Source organism: Cynoglossus semilaevis, chromosome 6 (genome assembly GCF_000523025.1).
Source record: "Cynoglossus semilaevis isolate Cse_v1.0 chromosome 6, Cse_v1.0, whole genome shotgun sequence".
NCBI lineage: Eukaryota > Metazoa > Chordata > Actinopteri > Pleuronectiformes > Cynoglossidae > Cynoglossus > Cynoglossus semilaevis.
The window spans coordinates 2,904,875-2,925,115 of record NC_024312.1 but is presented as its reverse complement, the minus strand read 5'-3'; the positions used below and the strand labels follow the sequence as shown (position 1 = coordinate 2,925,115).

At 44.6% G+C, this 20,241-nt stretch overlaps 1 protein-coding gene across 2 annotated transcripts in view; it reads right to left on the bottom strand.

Annotated features, from left to right (window-relative positions):
* syt9b (synaptotagmin IXb) overlaps window positions 1–19,049 on the bottom strand; it is a 21,511-nt gene extending 2,462 nt beyond the window's left edge. The window contains exons 1-8 of one of the 2 annotated variants that reach the window (XM_008311247.3): window positions 18,463–19,049; window positions 11,102–11,277; window positions 10,784–11,001; window positions 10,071–10,611; window positions 2,638–2,758; window positions 2,351–2,522; window positions 821–950; window positions 704–718 (exon numbers count right to left, since the gene is read on the bottom strand). In XM_008311247.3, the coding sequence (XP_008309469.1) occupies window positions 704–718; window positions 821–950; window positions 2,351–2,522; window positions 2,638–2,758; window positions 10,071–10,611; window positions 10,784–11,001; window positions 11,102–11,277; window positions 18,463–18,610 (1,521 nt within the window). In that variant the 5' untranslated portion in view covers window positions 18,611–19,049. The remainder of the gene's footprint in view (window positions 1–703; window positions 719–820; window positions 951–2,350; window positions 2,523–2,637; window positions 2,759–10,070; window positions 10,612–10,783; window positions 11,002–11,101; window positions 11,278–18,462) is intronic. The other variant, XM_008311248.3, reaches the window with a different exon arrangement.
* Window positions 19,050–20,241: the final 1,192 nt, after the last annotated feature.

Genomic DNA, 20,241 nt, shown 5'->3' with positions numbered 1-20,241 from the left:
CGCTTTGAAACCTCAGTGTTGAATTTGTATGGATCTGTGTCCAGCATCTGGTCAGAGCGGATCTTTTTAATGAGTGTCAGAGGCAGGGGGGGTGTGTGTGTGTGTGTGTGTGTGTGTGTGTGTGTGTGTGTGTGTGTGTGTGTGTGTGTGTGTTGCCAACACCATGGCTACACCTGAGTGTGAAATGTGAAACCTGACACGAGGAGTGAATGGAAGTTCTACGACGTCTGATTGGTTTATCCTAACGTACGATGTTTCAACCTTTGACCTCACGACCCGTGGACACTGATTGGCCGATATCAACGATGCTCGGCTGATAGGGATGAACACGAACGGTCGTGCTTTTCTCTGACATTTCCTCTAATCCCATCACCAGGTTGACATTTGTGTCTTTCGATCAAATTTTTTGACATTTCCTGGATGGATTGCGTTGACATTTTGCTGCAGACGGCTAATTGACGAGCCGCGATGCTAACAAATTATCAACGTGATCAGCCGTGTTCGCTTCACTTACGTTAAATCTTCCACGACTTTGGTTCATAAACACACCCCAGCAGCATTGGCTAAGTATTAGCACGCTAAAGCAACAGGCTAGTGTGGTGAGCATCAGCATGCTGGTATTTGCGGTCAGGCCAAAGCGTCAGCGTTAGCATTTTACCATTTAGCAGAGCTAGCGTCAGTTGCTAAAAGCATCTCGTCTCACCTTTTTCCTCTTGTCCTTGACAGAAGCATGAAAAGATCATGGCAGCGTTTGAAAAAAAACAATCGTCAACATGAAAGATCAGACTCAAACACTGCAGCGTCGCACCGACAACCTCACCTCCATCAGCAGGTGCCAGTGTGCGATGGGTTTCCGAGGGTACGACAGCATTTCACTCCAGTGTTCTCGACCCAGACTCTCGGCCTCTGTGCCGACACTGCAGACGCCGATCACTTCGTTGTGTCCGACCCTGAAGGTCAGAGAAGGTGTAAAGAAGAGTTTGGGTTTTTAGTCTTAGTTTTTAACAAAAATATTAAAAATAAAAACTCTTAACTTTTATTTTCAGTTACTAAATTAAACTAGCAAAAAATCTCGATTACAGAATGGATGGAGTGATGGCTAAATTATAACTAAAAGAATTAGCATTGTTAGCACAGAAATGATTTCAATTATTATCATTATTATTATAAACAAATCAGTAACAGTTGGACAGGTTCTAACTGCTCACTATTCAAGCTCCTGTTTCTTCTTTTATTTTGGTAATGAGTGTCACATCTCAATGCTGGAGTCTTCACTTCCTGTTTTCTTGCTCCAATCTGTCCCACCTGTGTCACCTCTGAAAGTTTCCCTCACATGAAGCCTGGTCCTCTTTGTTTAAATCTTTGGGGATTTTATCTGTTTATTTTTTCTTTTTTTGGTACAAAAAAAGTTTGAGAACACAGATATGGAAATTTGTTACTAAAGAAATGATTCAAAATGGCTGACAAACATGGAGTTAAAAGAGCTGTGTCATCAGGAAGCTCTGGTGTTTCCTGTGACAACATTTGAACCAAACAACAACAAAAAAACAAGAAAGAAGAAGAAGAAGAGGAGGAAACACGTGGATGAAGCCGTGGCTTCAAAGATGGAACCAACAGGAACTCCTGCTGCAGCCTGGCCTGGAGGTAAGTCACTGTTTCATTTGTTTTTAGCTCAATGCTAATGCTAACAGCTGCTACAGCTCCATGTCACTGCAGTCAGAACATCCTGGTCTTTGTGCTGCTGAGTCTGAAGTTTAATATCACGTCATATCACAAATATGTTTCATCTGTGACATGAATTTAGACGCCCTCTAATGGTGTGGAGAGGAATATGATCCACATTTGGATTTGGTTGCTAACTGTTGAACAGGGGCTTTAAATTAATACATATTCTAGCTTGATCTTGGTGTGTGTGTGTGGGGTGGGGGGGGCAGAGGTAGAGGGGTGAAATTGTTGGGGGTTTTTGTCTGTTAAATAAGAATAAAAACTTCTTATGTTGAATTAGTTATTTTGATCAGTACTTGATCAGTGTCGCTCTGCTGGTTGTACTAGTGGTACTGCAAGATACAAATACAAGGGTAGTACATGGTGTAACGTACCGTGGACTGTGGTACTGGACACAGTAAAGTTTGTTACTAGGTCGGGGAAGGAGCATAACAGGGCGTGGCTGATCACTACGTATCAAAGTCCTCGGTGAAAACCAGATCCTGCAGGTCCACGACTGATGTTCTTTGGTTAGAAAGGCTTTGTTGTGTTTGATGTTAGGAGATCGGACAGAACCTGAACATCTTCAAAGGTCCAGACTATCGTGTGTTTTTGGTGTTAGCCCAGGTATATTTGACCTACTGACCTGTCGTAGTCCATGACGGCTATCAGCAGGCTGATCTGGTCGATGTTCTCCGGAGGAACGTCGAAGACGATGGCCTCGTTGTACACAGGGTTCAGAGTGTTCCGCTTCGTCGACGTCTTCCTCTTCTTCAGTCGGCGTCCGTCGCACATTAAAGAAACTTTAACGTAAGGGTCTGGGGACAAAGAATGAACGTCTTTGATCAAGGACACGAGACCAGATGTCAGGAAAAAAAAATTAGAATTTTCATTAAAAAGGCCTCAGACACTGCAGTGACCGTCAGCGCCCACCTGAGGCTCCAGTGATGTCCATGGCTTTGAGGTTCCTGGCTTTGATGATAGTGATGGTGAGTCTACCAGCCGTGGGCAGATAACACAACGAAAACATCAGCTCCCCCAGGTCCACGTTGTCCTGAGATTAGAAAAACAAACGTTAGCGCCGAGGCTAATTCTCTGTGGTCAAAGTTCACCTGCGTCTCAGTCAGGACTGGAGAGTGGAAGTAATAATAATAAATACTTCAACAGGAATCACTGTACATGCTGTCCACTAGGGCGTCCACTAGGGCGTCCACGGACTACAGACCTACGTCCACTAGGGCGTCCACTAGGGCGTCTTTGGACTACAGACCTCGGAACTGATGGGAAACTTGGTGCTGGAACCCTCTATATTTGTTGACTCAAATGGTGCCAGTACTAAGCTTTTCAAATGACACACAGTTTATTAGGTTTATATATGAAATATATGTGAAGGTTATATGTGAGTAGGGGGCGCTGTGACGTGATAGTAGAGGCTGTTTTTATGACGTGATCATTTTGAATAGATTCATTAATTACAGACAATTGAACACATTTCATGACACGTTTCTCTGTGACACCATTAACACTGCTGTTCCATCACGGTACAGTAGGTGTCATTGTTTTTTTGCAAATGCCTGTAGGCGTCAGTTTCTCCAAATGCTTTTGTTTTTGTAGGAAAAACAAGTCAAACTTTCTTGCTAACAGCAAAAAATGGAAACCCTCCTAACTCGAGATCAGGTCTGCGGCCATGTTGACGTGATGTCACTGTGTGTGATTGTAGTGTGTGAACCTGCTCCAGTACAACACTGGTTTCCTGTCGGTATCTTCTGGACCCCCCCCCCCCCACACCCACTCACANNNCCTCCCTGAGAGAGAATTTCCCCATTTTCACAACTTTATCTACGTTCAGTCTGCCGCCGCGCTCCTCTCACCTCCAATTAACAGATCTGGAAATAGTGTGTGACGGCAGAGTGTGAGCCCGTGGGGCGTTTGTGGGACACGAACAATGGTTCGACTTTTATTTTTAGTTTTGTTTGCTTCAGAGTTCAAACTCACGATTAGCTTAAAAGCTAAAAAAAAAAAAAGAGCTGCTCTGCTCCGTGTCCCTGCAGTTAACCTGCTCTGGTGAATCCACAGGACGTTAATGATTCTAGGTCTGGTCTTTGTCGGCTAATTAGCAAGGAAGCTAGTTAAAGGTCAGACATGTTGGAGGAAAATGACTGCCTGCTCATATATCAATATGAGCTCAGTCTCACACTGATCAGGGATTAATTAGCTACACACACACACACACACACACACACATTCAGTGGAACCACCTCATCAGGGGTTCTGATCCAAACCCTCACCCTCCAAGAATTCACTTTTTCCCCCCCCCCCCCAATTTGAACCTGATAATATTTATGTGTTTATCTGTTCAAACCACTGTATGTCGTTCTCCATCCAATCCTCTGATGATTAAAATAGATTCATAAAATGATCTGCTATGCTGCCATCTAGTGTCTCCCTCTGATGATTAAAATAGATTCATAAATTGGTTTGCAATGCTGCCATCTAGTGTCTTTCTTTTTCATATACAATGGTTTTTCCCCAAAACAATTTTTTTAGGTCATACATCCTTTGGTGAACCTCAGACGTTACCAAAACAATTTTTTTAGGTCATACATCATTTGGTGAACCTCAGACGTTGCGTTATCGAGTTTTCATTATCGCAGGAAAAAAACGATAACGATTCTTACAGATATGACTTAATTATCAGGCTAGTAATATCGGTTGGCCGATGTTATCGGACAGTCCTGCTAGTGAGTCAAAGAGTCAAAGAGTCAAAGTGTGAGGAACATTCATCAGATTCTTGTAGAACCTTCTAGACCAGTCTGAGATTCTCCACGTTTTATCGTTGTGAACTCTGACAAACCACTGAGGAAAAAAGGAAAACATTTTCTTCCTCTGCGTGAAACACCTGGGAAATAATTCATTACATTTTCTGACAGGGCAGACAGACACACACACACACACACACACAAGCTGTTGTTGGAGGTCCATGACACTGTGAATCACACACTCTGCCTCTGACGTTGCATCATTGTCGCTGCACACAGCCCTGGGTGTTAATGATGGAACGGAAGGTGGAACACACACACACACACACACACACACACAAGCTGGAATACTGGCAGGCCTGCAGCTCTCCACAGATAATGCAATAACCTGCTCCCATGACACACACACACACACACACACATATACTGACGTTTGTCCATTGTGAGCCCTTCTCTCTCTCTCTCTCTCTCTCTCTCACACACACACACACACACACACACACCTCAGTTTGTCTCTACATCATCTGCTACAGATCAACGTCTCATCTTGGTCTTGACGTTAATCCTGACTCCACTACAGACCCCGGACCTTCAGGTACCCTAGTGGTCATTTGGTGCAGCACACCCATCGGTACCAGCGCTCAAACCAAGGCTGTGGTCAGACCACGGTCACTGCTGCTCTGGCCAATGAGATTATCAGCTCCTCTGGAGTAAAGCACTCGACTGAAGAACACACACACACACACACACAGAGGACTCCCCGCCCCCCCCTCGTCATCACCAGGAAACTGACGTAGAGATGTCCGATAAACTCAGCCGACCGATATTAGCATAACTGTGTAATATCTGTGAGAATCGTTATCGTTGTTTTTTTTTTTCTCCGATAATGAAATCCCGATAACACAATGGTTTGTGAGCTAAAAATTGTTTTGGGGGAAAACGGCTGTATGTGAATGTGAAAGCCACTAGGTGGCAGCATTGTAGATCATTTTATTAATTTATTTTAATAATCAGGGGATTTGATGGAGAACGTTGGTGTCAGGAACTCATACAGTGGTTTGAACAGATAAATAAATAAATATCACCAGGCCTGTATCGGTATTGGTTGATATTGGAATCGAAAATTAGCATATCGGATATCAGCAAGAAGTTAATATCAGACATCCCTAGTTTGAAGTATTACTTTATATTAAATTCAAAGTACTCCCTGATATTTATCAGTATGAAATACTTTGAGGCTAAAGGTTAGCTTCGCGTTAGCTAAGTCCGAGGAAAGTCATGTTTAAATAAAAAAAAATACCAAAAACCAAAGTGCAGTAACTTCAGTGGGACTCAGCGTCAGGACTGACAGCAGATCAGGTCGGACGAGGCCTCATCAACAGGACCACGTCTGTGGTTGGATGAACACGGTGGAAGTAAATAAATCACTGACTGAGGCTGAGCAAGTGAACGCACCGTGGCAGAAGGGGGGGGGGGGGTGTAGATGACACAACTTTCTCAGTCCGTGCTGAACGGTCGTGACCCCGTGATGGAACTGTTTTCCACTGGTTGTTCCGTAAGAACACGGAGGAACAGGAGCTTCAGTCGTCACTGGCTATGATCTACAGTATCTGTTGATCTGAAGACACAACATTTTGGACTAATTACAGATGTCGGTTCCATAGTGCAGCGGTTAGCACGCCTGCCTGGGAAGCGTAGCGTTTGATTCCTTTGGATAAAAAAACAAACCAAACATCTGCTAAATGCATAAATGTAAATACAGCGACGACACCGGTAGCATGCTAATGGTACACTTGAACGTTAGCTTAGCTTAAAGAGCTGGGAATGATTAGCGCCAACATCTGTAGGTTCTCTGGACGCTGTTGTGATACAGTCAGGATCACAGACCGACTCGACGGACCATGAGCCTCTGCAGCATCATGTTTCTCACTTAGTCAATAAGGTCAAATGGGAGGACAAGTGCTGGTTGGACGGCTCCATCTGTCACTGTTGGGAAACGGGAACCTGCTTTACTGAATGAAGTCTACACACACACACACACATACACACACACATACACACACTGTATGCACACAGTGGACTCATTTATCAAGGTCCTAATTACAGGCCAACCAGACTGCACTCGATAGTATTGACTGGTCCTGGACCAGCAGCAGGTTCCAGTGTCTCTGAACTCTTCATCGTCTTCTTCATCGTCTTCGTCTTCAGGAGGTTCTTCAGATGAGGACGACAGAGTAAGAACATCGTAGATGTCCGAAAAACGACGTCCTGAACCCAAACAGTTCCATAGACTAGTTTGCGTGGTCTACAGGAAACGAGCCCGAGGGTTAAAGGTCAGGGAGAAATGATGCGTTGTAGTTGGTCCAGAGAGAGAATGTCGGAAGTAAAAACAAAAAAAAAGAAAAGGTGTCCGAGCCTCTTGCGAAACTTGCGAAACGTTTGACGATAAGAAATTCTCAAACTTTTTTTTCTGAAACTTCTTCCTTATAGTCAACATGTACAGGATGAAGTCAAGGTGGTCTACAGGAAACGAGCCCGAGGGTTAAAGGTCAGGGAGAAATGATGCGTTGTAGTTGGTCCAGAGAGAGAATGTCGGAAGTAAAAACAAAAGAAAAGTTGTCCGAGCCTCTTGCGAAACGTTTCACGATAACAAATTCTCAAACTTTTTTTTCTGAAACTTCTTCCTTATAGTCAACATGTTCAGGATGAAATGTTCACTGTTGAAATGACCGTAGTGTGAATGGTGGCGTGAATGGTTTTGTGAATGGTGGTGTGAACGGTGGTTTGAATGGTGGTGTGAATGGTTAGTGTGAACGGTGGTGTGAACGGTGGTGTGAAGGGTGGTGTGAACGGCAGTGTGAACGTTGGTGTGAATGGTGGTGTGAACGGTGGTTTGTTCTGCCAAGCATGGTCTTCCGTAGCTGCTTCTTGTTCACTCAGTCCATCCTGTTCATCTTCTTTACTTTAGGTGCATTACTACCACCTACTGGGAGGGAGTGTGTGATACATTATTTTTCTATAATTAATAAATATATGTTAATGATTTAAAGGCACAGTCCTAGTTATTGTTCATCATCATCATCGTTGTGAATCCCCCCCACCCCCGCCTGTGGTAGATGCTGTATGTTTTAATACCTCAGGTGCATTGTGGGACTTTAATGGCTGCATCAGTAATTAACAGTATGTGGGTTAACAGTGAGACACTTCAACACGAAGTCGCACAGAAGAGACGACCAACCTCAGGTTGTAGGTTAATTAAAAAATCTCACAAAAGGACGAGGGCTGTTTTTCCTCAACCACACACTAATCAGCTGGTCTAATGAGGCGAACAGGAACAAGTTCAGGCGGCGCTGACGATGTCAACGCACACGCCCAAGGATGAAGCTCCTTTCATTTTCTATAAGGCAGCGCTCGGGAGGACATAAATTAAAGTCTGCTGTTTGTGTGTGTGTGTGTGTTCTATGATTTATGCACACGCACCGGGGACTGGACCAGTGCAGGGTACTGCCCCATGTACCCAGGGGGTGTGACCCAGTTGTGAAGGAGACACTGTGTGATAAAAGAGTCTCCAAAAATGTTGTCACCAAACGTTTGGCGTGAACGTCTGCTGTTGGCTACGATGGTCAACGGTTGGTTTTCTGAACGGACTTTCGTTCAAGGAGTGAATAATGATCATAATAGAAGTTTATCATATCACTTCAAAATGTTCAAAATGGAAAAAACACAGCGTGAATTTAAGCTGCGATCATTTTTAAGGCAAACACACCTTAAAACAGATTCACTGTTCGTGCGCAGGAAAAGAGCAACAGTTAGCATCTTTGCTCGGCAGCGGTTAGCATCTTTGCCTGGCAGCGGTTAGCATCTTTGCTCAGCAGCAGTTAGCATCTTTGGTTGGCAGCAGTTAGCATCTTTGATCAGCCGGATGTAAAGAGGGAGACTGGGATATGGGTAATTGAGTGAGTGCCCCTCTGAATAAAAACAGGAGCAGAATAAAAAGCCTTTCTTAGGATGGTTTCACTCAAAAGTCCATAAAAGCTCTTTGAAACTTTTCGGTTCCGTGGCCTCGGCTCAAACATTGCTCGGCAGCAGTTAGCATCTTTGCTCGGCAGCAGTTAGCATCGTTGCTCGGCAGCAGTTAGCATCGCATGCTCATCTTAGTAAATAAATGATGAAGTCCTGATTATATTTAGTACGTGACTGACACGGGGGACTTCCTGCAGCTCTGGTTCAGATGTCGGGCTCACAGAGAAACATCTAACCCATTTACACCGACCCTGTTCATCTGAGAGTCTGTCCAGGGACTGGAAGGTGTTAGAACAACAGATGAGAGAGAGAGTGTGTGTGTGTGTATTGTGTGTATTGTGTGTATTGTGTAGTGTTTTCTCAGCGGGTCTTTGTACGGCAGTCTAATGGGATCAGTAACATGTCTGAACTGGTGCAGCGCTAACCTGGCTAACGATCATGTCCTGCCTCTCTACTTCATTATTTCCCGAGGAGCAGATGTGTTTTGTTGTTGTTGTGTTGTTGTTGTTTTGTGTTCATGAATTTCAAAGCCTCATTGACTTTGGCCAAACTTCACAGACTTCAAACGAAGCCCGTTTGTTTAGATATTCTGACTTTAGTTTTTTTTTAAATCACCTTTTTTCTCCGTGAGAAAATCTTTGAGCCTGAACATCAGAACATCTCCATCCTGATGACGTGGACATTATGTTTCCCTGCAGTTTATAATAATAATAATAATGTGAACTTGATTGATCCTACACTTGGGAAATTCTTGCTAAGTTAAATGTGGAGAGGTCTACAGACCGACTGTTGTTGGGCTGCTAGCTCGGTGTTACAGACTAACATCCAGCTGATATATTTAAATATGACAACACTGGAATTAGCCACTGAGTTGAAAGACATCAACTGTGGTGCACATAGGTGGTGCTGATGAGCAGAATTTCCGAGTTGTTCTAAACTTTTTTTTTTAAAGCCGTCGTCTCGGTAATTCCTCCTCAGTCTACGTCCAGCTGAGGATCATACTGAAGTTTCAGGGACGTGGAGAGCAGGGATCCTCGTATTTAAAAAAAAAAAAACCCAACATTCACACTCATTCACTCACTCACTCACTCACGTCTACCCGTATCTGAGTCCTGAACCACTGAACCGACAAACGTCTGAAAACCTGCTGGACTCCAGGCTGAGAACCCAAAGCTGTAGCTTCCTCAGAGTGAATAATGTAGTACGGGCAAATGTTGCTATTTCACTGGCTAAGTGTTAGTGAAGATCTGGGTCACTAGACCCCCCCCCCCCACTAGCCCCCCCACAAGTGTCCCCTGCTGCTTTCATTAAACATTAACTGTATCTAAGTATATTTTCATGTCTCTGCCTCCTCAAACTTCAGAGGAGCTTCACTTGGACCAGAAATCAGAAACAAGTCCCTGCCCGCGCTAGTGATACTGGTCGTACCGATGGTTTGACCAGGATATGGTCAGACAGAGAAGAGGACCAGGGATTAAAACTACCACTGATACTTTTACCCCAAAGACCCCGTCCAGGAAAGACCTGGTGTCAGAACGAGGACGAACACAAAGACAGTGAAGTAAAGAGAAGTCCATATCTCACCGAGGTTACATATTGTATGTGCTTGCACAGTTTCGTCTCCCGGGGAAAGTCGGCAAGATCCAGAAAGTTGTCCACGACTACTTGGCCTATCACGTCATGGCGTGAAAACCTGTCAAAGTCGTAGACGCTGAAATGCAGCTTCCTGCTGGGCAGCTCGCCGTACGCCACGGGAAAGAGAAAGACCTCGTCGAACACAGGGTTGAGTGTCTTGCGGTGCACCTTGGTTTGATGCTTAGTTTTACGGTCAGGCAGTAAGTAGATCTTGACGTAAGGATCGGAGGTTCCTGAGAAGTCCTTAGCGGGAAGGTCATGGGCCTTGTGGATCTTCACGATCAGCTGCTCCAGGTCAAAGTCAAATTTGAGCATGAACTGAAGACGTCCACAGCTGCCACTGTGGCGTCCGTCTTCCGAGTCCACGGAATGCTGCTTGTAGAGTTCTGGTTTGAGGCTGCCCAAGCCTGACAGAGAATCCTGTCGTTGAAACTGAGCAAGGTTGAAGTCGGGATTGGACAAGTTCATCTGACGACGGATGGAGTTGTGCCTACGGAAAAAAAAAACAACACATGAAAAATTCAACTGGTTTTAAACCAGGAAAAGAACAGTTCAGAACTCGTTGGTCCTTTTGTGACTCCACCTTTTTTTTTTAACCATTTGAGAATGTACTAAAGACACTTGACGGTACGCAGTAGAATCAGGGATTGATGTTTGCTAACCGTACAGACGAGGTCGGCTCAGTCGTCTGTCTCTGGACTCTGTCTCTGGCCAAAGTGTGGACCTGGTTTTTCTCCACCTTGGCCTGAGTCTCTAACTGGATGTCAGGCGACGTGTGGCTGATTTTCAGGCCCGTCTCTGGGACGGCCACAGCAGAGTGGAGTCCAGACGACTCCTTCACACAGCCGTCCTCGCTGTACTCCCGCTCCTCCCCGTCCACCTGGAACACAGACATCGTTCAGTTACCTTCTACAGATGGTGAGTCTCAAAGATAGAGTCGTGTGTTTATACATAAGACAATAGAAACACTTCTTCTTTACCTCTGTGAGGACGGGCTGCTGGTCTCCCCCCAGGAAGTGCGCCCCCTTGAGCACATCTGGTAAGAAGCGGCCACTCAGTGGCCTCCAGCAGATCTTCCATGATACGAAGAGAGAGACGCTGAAGAGCGCCAGACCACAGGTGGTCACCAGCAGGGAGAGTAGGCTCACTGACACATCTGGAGATCAGAAAAAACAAACAAACAAAAAGAAAAAACGTTGACTCAGATTCAAGATTCAGTGAACGCTGTCATGTGACCTGTAAAAGACCTGAGAAATGGAACTGGTACCGGTCTTGTGTTAATTACTAGGGTTGTGAGAAAATATTGATACAAATGCGTATATCCTTCATTAGTTTATGGATTTTTCATCACCAACTCCCAGTCCAATATTCCTGGTGTTGGTTCATTTTCTTTTTCTTTTCTTTCTTCTCTAGTGATTCCAAATGTAGATCCCTCTGTTCCGATGTCAGGAACTGATGTTCAGATGGAACAGAGTCTGAGACTAGAGAAACACTTGGACTCTATAAAATACTCAACAGAGTCTGAGACTCGAGAGACACTTGGACTCTAAACTCTATATATATAGGGTACCCTATACTCTATACCGCCGTGCCTTTTGAGTTGCAATATTTCGTATCGTGATACGTACGGTATCGCCACCTTCTTGCCAATACACAGCCCTGTTCTTCCAGTCCAAGGTTCTGTCTCTGACTGACTCGGAGGTGGACTGACATCTGAGACCACAGAGGAACAGTGTTGTAATCCATTAGCCGTGGAGAGGTTTCTGACTAACTGTTGGCTAAAGAGCACTGTGGTCAGTGGGCTGGAGCTGGGAGGATTTCTCCGTCCTTGTGGAGCAGCCTTTTACAAAGTGGACTAAAAGCAGAGATCAGACCGTCCTCCGAAGACGGTGGACGACAGACACATCCGTGAGTCTGCCCTGGCTCTGTGAGGAGTCCAGAACATTCTGATGATATCACACCAACCCTGATCATAATGTACCTCCTCGGTGCCAGAAGATCAAGAAAATGCTTTTAACAGCTGTCAACCGTCATATTTATATTCCATTTAACAGCGTTTGCCTTTGAAAGTGTTTGTTATTTGTCTTCGCTGCTAATAGAGCCCAGAGATTCTCCTAATGGGACGGCGGAGACTCCAGGGCTCGGCCCACTTTGACATGAGCTAATTTATGGAGGCCATTAGAGTTTGGTCCTTCACTTTAAAAGGAAATCACTTCACGGTCTTTGTCCTGAGGCTGCAGCCGACTGATTGGAATAAACGGGTTTTTGTTAATGGTGTAGAAAATAAGAGAAAATCCTTGGAAAGTATTTTTAGTTCAGGAGTTTTACCACATGGAAAGTATTTTTAGTTCAGGAGTTTTTCTTTTTTATGTGTGAGTACCACGGTACACAAACCCAGTTAAATCCTATATTTGACGTCGACCAGAGTCCATCACCGTGGACATCCCTGATTCTCCTTCCAGCTTTTGCTTTAACTGACAACTAAAATCCCCAAATATCCAATGTTTGAAGATATTCTTTTTAAAGTTTTTCTATCAGGAATATTGCTAAAAACAAAAACAGAACAGCTACCTTTAAGATATTTCTGTTTTGACAAGTGCTCAGAAGATAAATTACCGTTAGCTTTGGTATAAATTTAACTCAGACGTTGCGTTATTGGGTTTTCATTATCGGAGGAAAAACTAATAACAAATTTAACTGATATTATGTAATTTAATAATATCGGGCCAAAAATATCAGTCGGCCAATATTATCGGACATGGCTAATTTCCATCTATCGGTCGGCCAATATTATCGGACATCACTAATATCCCTAATTTCCGTTCATGCTAAACCTTTGACTGAATAAAAGATTGGTAATTGAGAACTCCTGTTCTAGATATCTGTGAGACACACAAATTATTTTTTTTAACTCTGAAAGCAGTATTTTTTCTGCACCACTAACTTTAACCGTTAGCCTTACATTTATCTCTTTTTATCTATATAGATCATTATTAGAGAATATTGCTTTGCCTTGATGACATCTAATCCCAGGTGGTAAGCATTGGCGCCCACAGCAAGTGGGTCATCGGTTCACATCCCAGTCCCACCAGGGTTCCCATTTATTTGAAATTCTGTCCAAATAAACCAGGTTTCTCCACCGTTCAAAAACCAGGAGGAGATGCAGAACTGACAGTTGGTTTGAATCTGACTCAACCAGAGTGTAATGTCTTTAATGTTAACAGATTAAAAACCAGATCTGATTAGACACTGTTTCAGACAACGGCGGCCGACATCTGAAGTCAGCTCTGTAAATTCTCCGAGGGAACGATCTGAGTCTATAGCTGCTAAACGCTCCGCTGGGTTCAAACGGCCGCTCTGTGGTTTCTTTAGTGGTTTGTTATGACAAGGCAGCAGTTTCATAACGTACACAGTCGTTTGATCCATTATTAATACTTCAAATACTGCTTTTAAATCACGACCTTACAGACGGCTGTGAGGGAGAGTGAACGGAGTCACTGCTGGAAATACCAGCTCCAGGTACCAGATGGACCAGATGGACCAGATGTTACTCCACGTCCAAGAACCTGGTCTGGATTGGAGCGGTTGACAAACTGTGGCTTCGTGCTTGATCCGTGACGGATTGGAGCGGTTGACAAACTGTGGCTCCGTGCTTGATCCGTGACGTCAGCGGTGATGTCAGAATTAATGGTTTCAAATTGAATTGTTGGCTTCAGGTCTTTTGGACTAGAACCTTGTCTGATCACAACAAATAGAAACCGACCGAGTTTTAATGTAGTCTTACAGACCTAGTTTCTGGTCCCCGCACTAAAACGTCCCTTTAATACCTTGATTTACATCAGGGTCAAAAACTATTAAAACAAAGAAACACGGCGTTCGTTTCTGAACCGTTCCCAGACGAACCTGCGACGTCGTCTCCTCTAACTCCACGGGGTTTCTCCGCTCGTCAACTCGCAATCAACCCAACGAGGTCTAGACCCGGCTCCGCTGCTGACATTTAATTGGATTTAGGAGATCCGACAATCAGCGAGCTCTTCCCTCACTCAGTGATGTCGACAATTAAAATGAAAACGAGGCGAGACACATTTTGATGAGAGTAATTGTCTGTGGTTGGAGAGCGTGAATCTGTGCGACAGTGGTGTCTGATTCTGAGGCGTTAATAAGAGCGGTCCGAAAACGTGGCTAAAAAAAAATCCTCCCATGATTCACCTTGTGGTCAGGTTGAGAAGAGGAGACCTTGGTGTGACCTGCAGTGCTGGAATGTAAACGTTGGCAGCGGGTTTATCCTGGTTGAGAAGAGGAGACCTTGGTGTGACCTTTGGTGTTGGAATGTAAACGTTGGCAGCAGGTTTTAGATTTTACTGGATGGTGATTAGAAGAACAAGTTTGTTTGGATAGGAAGGTGAAGAGGAAAGTAGGGCCTGGAAGATTGTGTGATTGTTTGCGATGTCATCAAATCTGATCTGCAGAGACATTTAGAAACAAACGTTTGGAGTTTTTATATGAACCACTACTTGGCAGCTTCCTGTGTCCTGGTCTGGTTCCTATTATTAAATCCATACGTCAGGATAATAACGACGACACGTCGCGCGCTGTAACTGCCGGCGGTGAGGAGCTGCTGTTATTGGTGCCGTCTCTCTGCGGTCGGATTAGTGACGACGACTGGCAGGTTCATTAAAGGTCCATCACATCCTCACTCTGGTCCCAGAGCAGGACCAACACGGGTCCAGGACCGGGCAGATCCTCTCAGCCGGGCCAGTGAATCTCTGTTTCCAATCCAACTCACTCACACAGATAATAACCTGCAATTAAACCACTTTAATAGAGTAAGCATCAGCGCTAAATGGCTGATTCACTGGGACGGTAGCCTTTATAGCTTTTTCCATCCTACACACACTTCATCTCTCTCTCCCTCTCTCTCTCTCTCTCTCTCTCTCTCTGGACTATGATATAACAGCTGACAAAAATATAATAAACCAGCTCCTAATGTGAAGAGTGAGGAGGGTTATAAATGGTCACATCTGTAAATCTGGGATTAGAACAGGCGTGGACAAAATCTTTGACCCGCTAAAATTTGACGGGGGGCTGGGGGAGGGGGGGGCAGATAGATGGAGCATTTGTGTAAGATAAATAACTCAACTCAAAAGTCATGCATGACGGCTGAAATGCTCAAGTGTAACGCGATAGTATAAATTACAAAAACGGCTGAAATGCTCAAGTGTAACGCGATAATATAAATTAACAACATAATTTGTCGGACCTGATTGAAAAGCCAAACGGGCCACATTTGGCCCCCGGGGCCATAGTTTGCCCATGCCTGGATTGGAACATTAATCCTTCTGATTTGACAAATGATAATTAACAGGTTTTCTTGTTCTTCTTCATCTTAGACATTTGCTCCTGAACTTAGCTAAAGGCTAACACTGACGGTGCTGACGGTGTTTGTCAGCTGCTGGTTTAGCTTTAGCATTTAGCTATTTTGCTAAGTCTAATTGTATCTGTTGTTGGGGGCGAGTTCCTTTGGCTATTTTTAGCCTCTCTTTTTTATTGTTGTTTCCTTTGATAGACGTTGACTTAATCCTTGCTTCTTGACATTTTTTAGCTAACTTGTTGATTAGTAGTAGTTAAGCTTCCTGTTTTATATTTTAGGTGCTGTTTCAGTGACTTATCCTGAAATAATCAAACTATTTTAGTCTCATTCCAAGCTATTTTCATGGATTATTTCAGGTGATAATTGGTGGCAGACGTCTTTCTGCCACATTTTTAATTCACTTTTCTTTTTTTTTTTCATTAAATTTTCTGTTGTTGTTTTTTTTCAAGGCCTTTTTTATTTAGTTAGTTATTTTAAGACCGGGCTACGTCTAGATTAGCTTGGTGTGTTTTGGGGTGAAATTAGACACAGGTTTTATTGATTAAGTTTTTCATTATTTTTCTTTTAGCGTGACTCATATTTCAGTGCAGACATTTAGGCAGATTGAAAAAAGTCCACTGTGTTTGTTGGTGATCTGAGCTCCATCTGTCTGTGACCGAGCCGGGAATCAATGTTAGCTCTGGTCTTAACTTTCCTCACCATATTCTGACAAACTGATATTTTGGTCACATGGCTGAGACTGTGTCGGGTCTAGATTACAGCCCGCAGGTCCAGAACCGTGGAGTCAAATCACAGTTAAAACATAAAGTGTGTTTTCCAGTGGAACTGAGTGGAAGCGAAACCTGGTTTCCCTTTTTTTAAATTTTACTTCCATTAAATATTAAAGTACTTATTTAGACTTTAATGTACTTTAATGTACTGTGAAAATTTAAGTTGTTAAATTATTTTAAAAAAAAAGAAAAAAAGGGGAGTGGAGTCACATGACACTCCCTGAACTGCTGTTTTCTGAACCAGCCTTGACACCAGGTGTGGGAACGACACAGTACCAGCTGTAAACACGTTGACATGAAGCCAATCTCTCCACTCAAGGCTTTCAAGGTTTTCAAGGTTCTTCCAGACCAAGATCTCTCCAAGTCCTGAATTAAAAACTCCTAACTTGGCCCTAGATGGTCTGGACCTCAAATTCCCAGAATCCTCCTTCTTGCCCCCCCTTCACACCCCTATCCTCTAAGGAAGCAGACACTGAGAACAGCTCAATAACCTGTAACAGCCCAGTCAGCAGTGGGTCAATAAGAGAACATATCTGAAGGTCAAAGGTCAACCTGGTGGACAGAGATAATGTCAGAGAAAAATGATGAAAATTAAAAAAAAACAAACAAATAAAAACCCTTCAGGATCTTGGTCTGATCCAGGAACGTCACCACAGACACGGACTTCCTCCAAAGTAAATATCTAATCATGTTGTGTTGCCTGGCAACAAAACCCCCAGAACGCAATCAAGGATGTAATAAAAGGAAGAACCGTTTTCTCTGAAACCTTTAAGCAGTTCCTCGGACGGAGGAGCCGTCAATTTATCCTGTTGTTATTACTTAAAAAAAAAAAAAAATCAGTTCAAACTCTTTCTGTAGTTGTGGTTCCAAACCTGCGGCTCTAGGGCGACATGTGACCCACCACTCATTAACCATGGCCGATCTTCTCTGTGTGATAGAAACATTCTGACCAATTCTGGTTTGTTAGGCTCTGGCCCATATGGGACTCATAACCGGTTATGACCAAAGGTAGTACCCATACTAAAAGTTTTGCATCCTACAACACAGTATTGAATAGGGCTGAGGACTGGCAAGATTTTGGTGATACGATACGTATCACGATACAGGGGTCACGATGTGATATATTGCGATATATTACAATACTATGGGCTCTGCGACATATTGAATCATATTGTAAAGATCTGGCGATATGATACGTATCACGATACAATTTACTGCGATACTGTCGTCATGACGATATATCGAGGAGGGTTTTTTTCCCCAATCTAACTGTAGTCCCAGTGTGATCCTAGTCTCAGACTCTGTTCCATCTGAACATCAGTTCCTGACACTGGAACAGAGGGATCTACATTTGGAATCACTAGAGAAGAAAGAAAAGAAAAAGAAAATCAACCAACACCGAGAATATTGGACTGGGAGTTGGTGAGAAAATAATCAATAACTGATGACTGAGGAGATTGATACGGGATCGTAAAAGTAAATATTGCGATGTTTCAGTGTATCGGTATTTTCTTCACCAAACACGAGGCCCCGTCCAGCCTTTATTTTTAAACCCACGTTCTCCGGCAGAACCAGAGAGCAGCAGCGGCGGCGGTGGCGGCGGCGGCGGTGCTGCCCTCAAACCCGTCTGGATCAGAGGAAGCCGTGTTTGTTGTGGATCAAACTGTGTGTGCGTGCATTTAGAGCGGTTACAGGAGGAAGTGGGTCACAGCTCCTCAGGGAAACCAGTCTGCGAGCTCCAACTTCCCTTTCATCATGCATGTTTAATGACGGATCGTAGCGGCTTTAAAAGGCAACATATAAGAACAACATACACAGGGGGGGGGGCACAAACACAAATACAAAGACAGATACAAAGACGTACGCGGCTGAGGAGTCGTTACCTCACAGCCTGAACTACATCAGTGGCCACCATCGAGGTTGTTGGAAAACTCTGAGCTGTGCTTTACCCATTATTTTTCTCTAAATGGGATCATAGAATACGGAACTGATTTGACAATTTTTTTTTTTTTATTATTATTTATTTTCCAGAGATGACTGAATCCAATTCAAAGTTCAAAGTTCTAAATGTAGTTCCAGTCCACCTCTGGGTCCCACACCAGAACATGAACCGGCGTTAAAATAAAATAAAAAAATAAACAAAGAAGAAGGAAGGAAGGAAGGAACTAGCGGGGTTGGAGGGAGGAGAGTAAAAACTGACCCGAGTCCGTGTATCGCGGTCTGGCCAGGTCCCTGAAGTAGTAGATGAAGTCCAGACAGTGGTCGTCCTGGACCTCCCCTCTGGAGCACAGGTCCGACAGAAGCTCCAGCGCCTTTCGACAAATCTCATCCTGTCGAAGAAGGGGCATTGCCCTCCAGCATCCTCACACTCTCACACACACACACACGCTCTCTCACATGCAAACACTGTCTCCCTCTCTCTCTCTCTCTCTCACACACACACACACACACGGACTCCACGGGTGTAAAAGCGCACGAGGTGCAGCGCGATTTTTCTCCGCGAAATCCAGTGAAATTCCGGATCAGTCAGAGTTTCGGGGAAGCAACAAGAAGATTCCAGCTCTGATGTGACAACTTTTCATCGCTTCTTACAATCCACACGCACGCAGTGATGACGCCGCTGACTCCGAGCCTCCTCTTCCTCCTCCTCCTCTTCCTCCTCTTCCTCTTCTCCTTGTTCCGCTCCGGTTCTCCAGCAGCTCCGTCTCTGACTCCTTTCACTTATTTCTCAGTGCACAGAGATGAAGAGGCAGAGACAGGAAGTTCTGCCTCCATCTGACTCCCCCCTCCTCCTCTTCCTCCTCCTCCTCCTCCTCCTCCTCCTCTTCCCCCTCCTCCTCCTCTTCCTCCTCCTCCTCATCTTCCTCCTCCAGCTGCATCAACATCACTCCGACATTCACCACTTCCACCGAACCAGGAACTGTTCCTTTAACTTTAAATCGATGTTGAACGGCCTGTGGTCCAGTGGTTCTGTGAGAGGGTCGGGCATGTGGCCAGAGGGTCGCAGGTGCGAATCTGAAATCAACTCACTGCTGCCGGGAAACGTTCTAGCGGTGTCTGTGTGGAACTGAAAAAGGAACGGAAGGAAGAGATTCCGAGCCTCCTCCTCCTCCTCCTCTTCCTCCTCTTCCTCTTCTCCTTGTTCCGCTCCGGTTCTCCAGCAGCTCCGTCTCTGACTCCTTTCACTTATTTCTCAGTGCACAGAGATGAAGAGGCAGAGACAGGAAGTTCTGACTCCCTCCTCCTCTTCCTCCTCCTCTTCCTCCTGCTCCTCCTCCTCCTCCTCCTCCTCCTCTTCCTCCTCCAGCTGCATCAACATCACTCCGACATTCACCACTTCCACCGAACCAGGAACTGTTCCTTTAACTTTAAATCGATGTTGAACGGCCTGTGGACCAGTGGTTCTGTGAGAGGGTCGGGCATGTGGCCAGAGGGTCGCAGGTGCGAATCTGAAATCAACTCACTGCTGCCAGGAAACGTTCTAGTGGTGTCTGTGTGGAACTGAAAAAGAAACGGAAGGAAGGGATTTTTGTTTGTTTTTTTAAAGTGAGGGGTCAGAGGGGGGTGAGGGGTCAGAGGGGGGTGAGAAACATATCTGTCTCTGTCTCTATAATTTTTTTTGTCGTTGTAATTTTTTTTTAATGGTTCAAGTTCAGGTGTCACATTCAACCTAGCGGGCCAGTTCTGGCCCGCGGGCCGGATGTTTGACACCCCTGTACTGATACATGCATCAAAGTTCATTTGAATGACGTAGTACAGCAGATATTTGGACCCTCCTGCAGCTGGAGCCAGGGCTTGAACCGTTGATGTTCCTGCTGTAAGGCTAGAGCACTGACCGCTCTGCCACCGTACGACCGCTCCATTCTGTCCTGTAGTCGATCCTGATGCTGTCCACAGTATCAACCTGGGTAAACCTGGACCAGGTGTTGTCCCAGAGTCCAGGTGACCAGCAGGGGGCAGTCAGTTAGATGGAACAGAG